This window comes from Halyomorpha halys, unplaced genomic scaffold (assembly GCF_000696795.3).
Source record: "Halyomorpha halys isolate HHAL.00 unplaced genomic scaffold, Hhal_1.1 Scaffold646.1, whole genome shotgun sequence".
In the NCBI taxonomy this organism is placed as follows: Eukaryota; Metazoa; Arthropoda; class Insecta; order Hemiptera; family Pentatomidae; genus Halyomorpha; species Halyomorpha halys.
The window spans coordinates 501,947-511,967 of NW_027111017.1; the positions used below are offsets into that span (position 1 = coordinate 501,947).

Consider the following 10,021-nt stretch of genomic DNA (forward strand, 5'->3'; position numbering starts at 1 on the left):
CTAAAGCTGACTCTATGTATATGACCATCCAGACAAGACACTATTGTAGTTTTAACATATTTTTTTTTTTTTTTTAATTTACATTTTCGTGCTGAATTGAAAAAAAAATAAATAAACATTAAAACAATTAAACGTATATTTAAATTAAAAAAAATATTAATTTAACAAATAAAAACATTGTCAATTTAGCTTAATAACAAAATTTGAATGTACAAAGTTAAATTGAAATAATAATGTATACAATTGATACTAAAAGAGCAGAGAATTACCATTGGATAACTTCATATAATTCTTCTACTCTAATACCTTCAATGTACTCAAATCAACTCAAAACTATATTTACAATTGAATAGTACAAATATTAGAACATATCTTTATTTACAGATATATAAAGTTTAGTTCTCGTCTGGTATTATCTGGTCAGTTTGCGTTCAATGATACCCCTCTTTATCATTGTAAACGGAACAATGAGGATTACATATTATGAATAACAACGAACAGGACAATAGGAATTTATAGTGAATCAAACCGTACTTGAAATGGACTATAGATCGAGTGGGAAAATCGTGGAAGGCCTCGATATGCGGATTGATATCAATTGGTACAATAAAGATGAAGAAGGCACCGAAGCAAAGTAAATAATATTTATACACTTCGGCGTCGTTTCCACTGATGTGGATATAAAAAAAGAAACAATCAAGATATACACTTGGTGGATATAATAAGAACTTGAGCCTTAAATAAACAAAAAACAAAAATCATAAAAATATGTTTCCTTTTAAATATAATGAATTGATTGGAGATGCACAAACGCACTCTAATAAAATTAAAAGAAAAAAAGCATCTAGGAATACATATCATATTTAGACGCTTCGGCTATTATACCTCGTAACTTGAAAAAAGGTATACCATTTAAAAAAAAAAATAATGCTACAAAATAATTTTGGAAGACGGAAAAAATCATGATGACTGAGATGATATGATTGTATAATAATACAGTGTTATTAATTTTTTTTTGTAAGCTATAAAATCGTATCCTTGAATTTTTTAGTAACGTAATTTCACAGCTTAATGTTAAAACGTCATTAACATCATATGAAATCTATAACGGATGGTCGGTTACCGAGATCCATTTGATTTATTTTTTCAAAGTGGAGTCTATAATGTAATCCAAAATCATTGTATCCTATTTCAAAAATATTACTGGTCAAATTTTATAATCGATTTGAAAATAACTCAAACATTATTGATAACTCATAATGATGTACATTCGTTTTATGATTTTATTTATTTATTTTTTAGATAAAAAAAAGAAAGTAAAGGACTGATAAAAAAAAATAAAATAAAAAAATCACATCCAAAACCATTTAAAATATAATAAATAACATGTATTATACGGTAATAAAGTTGTTAATAACAGTATAATAATGTTAGTTACAAGATAAGTTAGTACTGACAATACGGCATGTTGAAGACTCACCGTTGGGAGACCTCGCGAAGGTCGGCCCGACGAGGAGCAGCAGAAGAAGGCGGACCATCCTGGGCAGAAGTCGCCGCTGATCTGAGAGCATCGAGGCCCCCCACCACCGAGCCTACCCCCACCACCTCCCAACCTTGCCTATCTCAATGCTATTTAACTTCGTTGACCGACATATTCAAAAAATAATAAAAATATCAGCCACCATTTTCTACATACTGTACATATGTAGTATACTTTTTAAAGTATCTGCATGCAAGATGGAACAATGAACTTCTGTTGGGGACCCGTTAAGTCAGTACCATACCGGTGGTAAGTTGTTTGTCCGACTTGGCAAATGTTCCCTAAGTATGAAAAGTGAAAGGATTGATGAAGAAAAGGAGTCTTCCTAAACCATTTTCCATATCGTTGTCTAGTATTATTAGCACAAATAGAAGGAATATTATTTTTGGTTTAGCGTATATCACCTGGTATTAAACGTCACTTAAAATATTTTAGTAAACCAAAATTAAGCAATTTAGTAATAATTTTCAAAGGATAAAAATTGGCACTTACACCATCTGCGAAGCTCACAATCCATATTTATAATTGTTTTATTAATCTTCGTGTATTCTATAAAAGTATGATTTTTTTTTTAATTTTCTTTATCCCAGTTTTTAACTAATTTTATTATTATTTATCTACTTATGTTTATTTAAGATGTTCATACATTATTTTATCATTATTATTATTCATTTTAATTTATATTTATATATATTTTTAATAATATCATTTATTTTTCATGTAAATACGGTATGATTGAATACGTAAAGTTCTAATACCCATTGTCCTTGAGTATGGCTGATTAATTGCATTATTCCTTCCTTTTATGTGCATTTAATGTTGCTTTGTTTATAAATACAATTTATTTATTTATCTGGTTTATTATCTAAGTAGTTTGTTTCCTTAATAAATTTGTATTAGCAAAAATTAATGGATTAGAATACAAAACCATTCAAGATGATGAAGGAAAAATATCTGATTTATCCACTCACACGACTTTCCTTATCGCTTTGACTGCTAAGACTAATACAATAATCCCTTCCTATATCTTCTCAAATATTGGCCCCACAAAGATTTTATATTATTATTTACTATTTATTTTAATTGTTGTTATTTAAAAATTTATTTATTTTCCAAACGAGCATCTAGAAAGTTCTGGGAAGCTTATAGATTTTTAATCCTGTTCTTTCTGTCACAATTTGGGGAAAAAATCGGAGTTCCATAAAATGAATATAAATATTTTAAATAGGAATAATCGTGCTTAAGGTGTTATTTTACTTTAAGTCTTATTTATTTTGTTCTCTTCTATTTCTTGTTTTGTTATAATTTAATTTATATATTTGTAATTATGTTGTGAATGAGCTCTATGATCCCAATTACCATTGTCTTTAAATATAAAACAGAATGTAATATTAAACATTACAAAGTAGAAAAAATCTTGGAAAAGTAAATATACCAAAAGTGAACGGTTTATGAGGGAAACTGAAATATAAGTAACATTTTTTTTTTTAAATTCATTTCGCTATTGCGATGATTACTATATGTTGTAAAAGTAAGATAAGCCTGCTTCATATCATGGGTTTTTGGGGGTGGGACGGGAATAGATGGTGCCCTTATATTACTTTGGTATTATGATCTCCCACAAAATCATAATATCCTAACGAATGTCGGTAATCATATGTGACTACAATACTCTATCATAATCTAATGATAATCCCTTTTGTCAAATTTTTATTTTTTAACAAACAACAAGGTTTTGTAAACTTCAAAGATCGGGAGTTGAATGACGAAAGTTAGTTGATTTTAAAGAATTATTTAAGAGAGGCTACATTATTAATGCAGGACAAAGTACGGATCACTTCTCCATTCATTTATTTATAATACTTTTTTATATTATTATTTGTATATAAATTGTCTATTTGTGTAGAATTTTATAAATTGAGAGTTCTACAAAAAACTCTCCTGTTCATGCATAATTATTTATATCCTGTAATTTAAATTATGCATTTACGAAAAACTGTGCACCTGTAACCGCGTGTATTTTTAAATTAGTTATAAATTTCAGAGACACATATCAAAATGCTCATTAAGATTTTTTATTTAAGAAATAGCCCCCCAAAAAATAATAATAAATAGAAATAACAAATTCGATTTTCAATTATCAAAATGTTAAATAACACTATATTTTTAGAAAAAGTAAAAACAAAAAACGTTTTGGACGCTATTTCGTCCCTAAGACCCCCCTCCCCTCCCCACGGGATCAGTATTATTGAGCTAATATAAAATGTCGTCTATTGATAAGTAAGCAGACAGACTCCGCATTAAAATCCGGTAACATTCCCTTAAAATCCACAATTTTTGAAACTTTGGGGGTGTAACTGGGTAGAACACAACGGAATCGCATGTTTATTTTCGGCTCATATCCTACCTCCGAATTCTCTGCATTACTTTTCCAGCGCAAACAGCTCTGACAATTTCAATAGATTGAAGTATATTTTAAGAATCATCCTTACAAAAAATCAAATTCTAAAGCGATGTTATAAAGTAAAATGAACTCACGTTTTTATTCAAAATTTTAAAGTTCCATTATGTGGGAAACTTCAAGGAAAACTGTTAAGAGTAGAAATATATGTATACAAACCTGCAAATAAAGTAAAATAACAAAAACAAGGGGAAAAAATTAACGTAATTAGGTGCATGAGGGCCACCTGAAACCTACTCTTTGAAACGTTTATTTTTCAAAGAGTAGGTTTCAGGTTCTAGTAGACTAATAGAAGTGGAGCGTAAATTAACAATGTGCATTCAGTTTTAAACAGAATAATTTTATAACCCTGCTGAGAGACACCCATACTCTGCGCTCTTACTGCTGAGTGGCCTTTGTACTCCACACCCTTACTGTTGAGTGACACCCGTTCCTTACGCATCTACTGCTAAGTGACACCTATAGTGCATGCTCTTACTGATGAGTGAAACTTGTACTCCACACCCTTACTGTGGTGGTCCTTCGGTCATCCGTGCTCACGCAGCTCAATATAATTTGGTTTAACCCGGATAGTCTCCTATTGAAAGAAATTATTTTATATGTCTTATAATAATGGACAAGTTCCCAAGTGTGCTGACGTCATTGCTTCGAGCTGGTAAAGCAATCAGAAATTGGCTCTCACACATCAAGACACCAATTTTGAACAATTGTTTGACACAAAATCCGGGCCAGTATGCATTATTTTCTTCGCAGGTTCCATTACCAAGGGTACCCATGATTTACCTTCTGCAGCTCTCGTGCCTCTGACGAACTACGAGTTTTTTTCCGCCTCAATGGTTCGTTTGGGAGAGCAATATGGTAGGGGAGGGTTTGGTTGGGACTCGAGAGAACCTCTTTCAGAAAGCGCACCTGCTTTTTCGTTTCCCTCAATTTGGCAATGTGAAGGAACCCATTGTAGTACTACATGATATCCCCTCAGCATTAGCTGCTCCAAGATCCTTTGGCCAAGTTGGTTGTAACATTCTGAGTCAGAGTGTGGATAGCTGCCTGATAATTTATAAATATGAAGATTCTGTAGTCAATTCTCTCACGCACGTCCAATTTTATTGTATACAGTTCAACCTCAAAATTACTTGATATTCCACTCGCTGGCTTAGAGATTCCAAAATATTCGCAATATACTCCTGCACCAGCATTATTTCAGGTGAAACTATATATCTTGGGGGTACCAGAGATGCACAGTTTTCAAAAATATTGCCTTCGTGATAGGAGGGGGAGTGCGTTGCTTGACTTAAAGTAAGTGAACCTCAAGCAAGGACGGGGGGAGAGGGTATTGAAGCCAGTTTATGCATCAGTGGAAACAGCTGTAAATACCTCCAGGTCATAGTACATGTAATGGTAGTATAAAAATATTTTTTCCGTCATTGGCAATAATAGAATCAGATATAGGAATTATGAATATAACAAATGATTAGTTAAAATCTAGCGAAATATAATTACTAAACAAATAACTAACATGTCTTTAGACTGGAATATGTTCTAAATCTTTCGAGAATTCAAAGGTTTGCATATATCATAATTTGAAATGTTGGAAAATAAATCAGGAATATTCTGAAGTAAAATTAACCAACAAGGTTGGCTCCAGTGTTCAATCAAAATATACAAAAATGTACATATAAGATTAAAGTATACAAGCTTTAGATTCTTGAAAATCAGGAGAAACAAAATGAATGTAATTAGAGACTTAAATGACATTATTAAAAAGGGATAATAAAAACGCCTCAAGTGTTTTAATCAGAATTGTCTCGACAGTATTTGTAGATATTTTATTATAAATCCACCTCTCATGATTCATTAAAAAGGAAATTAATTAGGAATGAATTAATTGTTTTTATTAGAAAACATTTAAGAGGATTTACTCTTTCCTATCATTTTTTTAAACATTACTTTTAAATATTTCAATTGAAAATATAAAAATTCAAATAATCATATAAACTTATGAATAATAAATTTTTTCGTCTTTTTTTCTTTTTTTTTTTACACCAATTGTCATAACTTAAATATATAGACTACTAGTGTAAAGGCGGTTTCAACTGACATTTGGCATCACAAATATCATTATTCAGCAAAACCTACAGGAATCTAGGCGTATCTTGGAACTAAGCAATATATTATACACACGCATCAGTGAAGGGAGATTTAGGTTAACACCGATGAGTTTCTCCGACTGACACCCTGATGTAGCAACATTAAATCGTAGTTAGTTATACAGAAGAAAAAAATAAAATGCGCGTATAAACACAAATGTTTTCTAAATCGAAATTCAACAATGATAAACTCCATACATTAATATTTAAAAACAAATCCAGGTTTCATATAGAGGATTACTTATTGAGACAAAAACTATGTAGATTATAAAAAAAATTGTACCGCAAAAGATTTAGCTCCAAAAAATATTTTCGATTTATTATAATACGAACAATGATTTGGATATTTTGACAACCCATTTCAATTTTTTTCCCCAGGACGAAGATGTTTAATTAAGGCTTCGATCAAACGAGTGAAAAGATTTATTCGTTCATGTTCGAAGCGAAGAAAATTATTGATAGGGGCCTAAGGAAGATGCAATCCAAGACTGCGTGAGGTAGTACTCGGTCGTCCTAGAACACGCAGTGGCACCAACTAATGCATACAAATGTGATTCATCTTCTACATCATGATGAGTGGCAGCAGTCGATAACAGATAGTGGTGTAGCAACCTTTCTCGTCATGAAAATGAACTATTTGACAGTTTTATATATTATACCAAATGTAATATGTGAGAACGAGCGAATAGTGCAGATCGAAATTTAAAATAAACACACCAAATTTGGTTTGCATGTAAAAGTGTTCGATGGACAATAAACCGAGTTATATGGATTAATTTCCGTTATTCAGACCGATCCTCTACTTTTTATTCCAGCAATAACTCAGTCATAAAAACTCATTAGCTCCAACGATCTTAATTCCTCGGTGATTCGTTACAATCACAGCTAAAAACTCTAAAATTAATCCTTTTAGTCCAAAGTCCTTCGAACAATAGTCAATACTCTTAACTATGTAACAAACAATACCCTGTATAGCAACATTTTTATCCTATTTGTCCTTTACCTGAATAAATCGTAATTAACCATAGTCCATGAGAAACTCGCTCATCACCCTAATCCCCTGTCTACCATTACCCACCCCTACGATCCTCCTGAAGGTTGGACAATACATACTGGGAGTACCAGAGATACAGTTTTCAAATATATTACCTTCATGATAGCATGGGGAGTGCGTTACTTGTCAATTTGATCCGTCTAAGTAAGTGAGCCTCTAGCAAGGACGGGGGGCGATGGGGGGAGGGATTTCATGCATCGCGGGAAATTGCTGGAAATACATAAGCGAATGTAATGATCGGTTAAAAATATTTTGATATTTTGTCCGAGAATCCCATCAGTTCTAAACTAGCGAAACAAATAGTACAAGAGCCCAAGAGCAGAAAAAAGGGAGTTATTTCACCCCAATTTTTGATTACTTAATTGAAAGCTATGTATAATTACTAGCCAAAATTTATTAGTCTGCCAAGTATAGGTAGGGGGAATAAAAAATGGATGTTTCAAAACATTAAAAAAATTAATTTTTTATTCAGAGCTCTATATCTTTGAAGCTACCAACAAAAATAGAAAATCTAAGAGAGTATCATTTAAAGTAGAGTAAATTTGCTGAAATGTAAGCCCTAATAGAACTATTTACGTTCATAGTTCTCGATTTATAGCTCTTTAAAAAGCAACATTCCATAAAAATGTTGTATGCAACGTACTGAAAGATGAGTAGTAAGCGAATTTATTTTGAAAAATCTATATCTCAAAAAACATTTGACGTACAGATGTTTATTAGGACTCAAATTAAAGATAGCTTAATGGACTCTAAAGTAGTCTATGACGTTTATTTTCGTAAGAGTGGTAGTTTTCATGAAATTTGCTAAAATATATTGATTTATAGTTGTTTGGACAAATTTTTGTTTGCCATATTTATATTCATAAAAACTACTACCCCTACGAAGATAAGTGTCATAAACTACTTTATAGTAAATTAAATTTCCTTTATTTTTGAGTGTTGGCAGACATATGTGCGTCTTATGCGTCTTATCTAGAGATATATTTTTCCAAAAATCCAACATTTTATACGAACAACTAGAAATTAACATTTTGTGATTTTGTCAAATATCATAAAAACTACTACTTCTACAAAGATAAACATTATTAACTATTTTATAGTAATTTAATTTGATTGCAGACAGACATCTGTACATTCAATGGCTTCTGGATTAAAGTTTTTCATAAATCAAACTTATTGTCCGAACATCTACAAATCAATATATTTTAGCAAATTTCATGAAAAGTACTACTCTTACGAAAATAAATGTCATAAACTGCTTTATAGTGCATTAAACTAGCTTTAATTTGAGTGCTATTAGACATCTGTACGTCACATGGTTTCTAAGATACAGATTTCTCAAAAAAAAATTAAACTAATAACTAGTTATATTTGAGTACATTTTTATGAAATGTTTCTTTTTAAAAGGCTATAACTCGAGAACTATTGAACGTAAATAGCTCTATTAGGGCTAATATTTCAGCAAATTTGCTCTTCTTTAAATAATGTTCTTTTAGATTATCTAGTGTTGTTGGTTGTTTTTAAGATATAGAGCTCCGAATGAAAAATAAATGTTTCCTTAAGGTTTTGAAACAGCCGCCATTTTTTATTCTCCCTACCTATACTCGGCAGACTCATCAGTTTTGACTGGTAATTTGCATTAAACATAATTTTCATTAAAGTAATATAGAATTGAGGTGAAATAACTGCCTTTTTTTCTTCCCAGCTCTTGCACTAAAATGACTGGAATTACTAACAGGTTTTTAGATTGGAATACGTTATAAATCTTTCGAAAATTCAAAGGTTTCCATTTATTATAATTTGAGATGTTGAACTAAACCAGGAGTATACTAAAGTAAAATTAATCAACAAGGTTGGCTCCAATAATTAATCGAGAAAAAAAATCAACTACTATAAGATTAAAGTATACAAGCTAAAGATTCTTGAAATTCAGGAGAAACAAAATGAGGATAACAAGAGACTTAAATGACATAATTAAAAAGGATAATAAAATCGCCTCAAGTGTTTTAATCAGAATTGTATTGACAGTAATCATAATTAAACAGTATTTGTTGATATTTTATTTTATTTTCAATCCAACTCTCATGTCTCAATAAAAAGGAAATTAATTAGTTATAATTTACTTGTTCTTATTGGAAAACATTCAAGAGGATTAAATATTTTCTATTATTTTTTAAAGATTGCTTTTAAATATTTGAATTCAAAATATAAACTTAAGAATAAAATAAAACAATACATGAATATGTAATCTTTGAGCATTAGAATAAAATTCATAAATAAAATACCTCGAAACCCTTTACAGTCTGAATCGTTACAAATGTTGTTAAGTTGTGATGAAAATATATTATTTGTATATGACGAATGTGGGTGTGAAAACTACTTTATTTGGGCCTATATGTTCCTATATATGTATGTTATATACGATTTAAGTTATGAGAATTAGTGTAAAAAAAAAAATGATAATAATTAAAAAGAAAAACTATTAAACCAAAATATAAAAACTTTAAATTAGGCAATTTTCACCAATTTTAAGCTTTCTTAATTGCTTGCATTTTTTTAATTTAGAAAAGCTCAATCCAACAGAACTAGTTTGGAAATCGGAAATTATAAAGCAAAATGAGGGTTGTAAAAAACATATGTTAGTGAAACTGTTTAATTAAAAATAAAAATTAATGAAACTCTCATTAATACGAACTGTAATTCTAAGGTTTTGCTTGGGTCCATTGAATTTAATCCGAATTTTCCTTTCAGTAATTTTATTTTCCTGAAAGTCGACTGTATTTTCCTTTGACCTATTTTTTCCTTAATTTTTTAATTAT

At 30.4% G+C, this 10,021-nt stretch overlaps 1 protein-coding gene across 2 annotated transcripts in view; it reads right to left on the minus strand.

Moving 5' to 3' along the window:
- The window catches only part of LOC106685006 (uncharacterized), a 189,390-nt gene extending 187,830 nt beyond the window's left edge, over positions 1 to 1,560 (minus strand). The window contains exon 1 of one of the 2 annotated variants that reach the window (XM_067049115.1): positions 1,481 to 1,560. In XM_067049115.1, the coding sequence (XP_066905216.1) occupies positions 1,481 to 1,538 (58 nt within the window). In that variant the 5' untranslated portion in view covers positions 1,539 to 1,560. The remainder of the gene's footprint in view (positions 1 to 1,480) is intronic. The other variant, XM_067049116.1, reaches the window with a different exon arrangement.
- Positions 1,561 to 10,021: the final 8,461 nt, after the last annotated feature.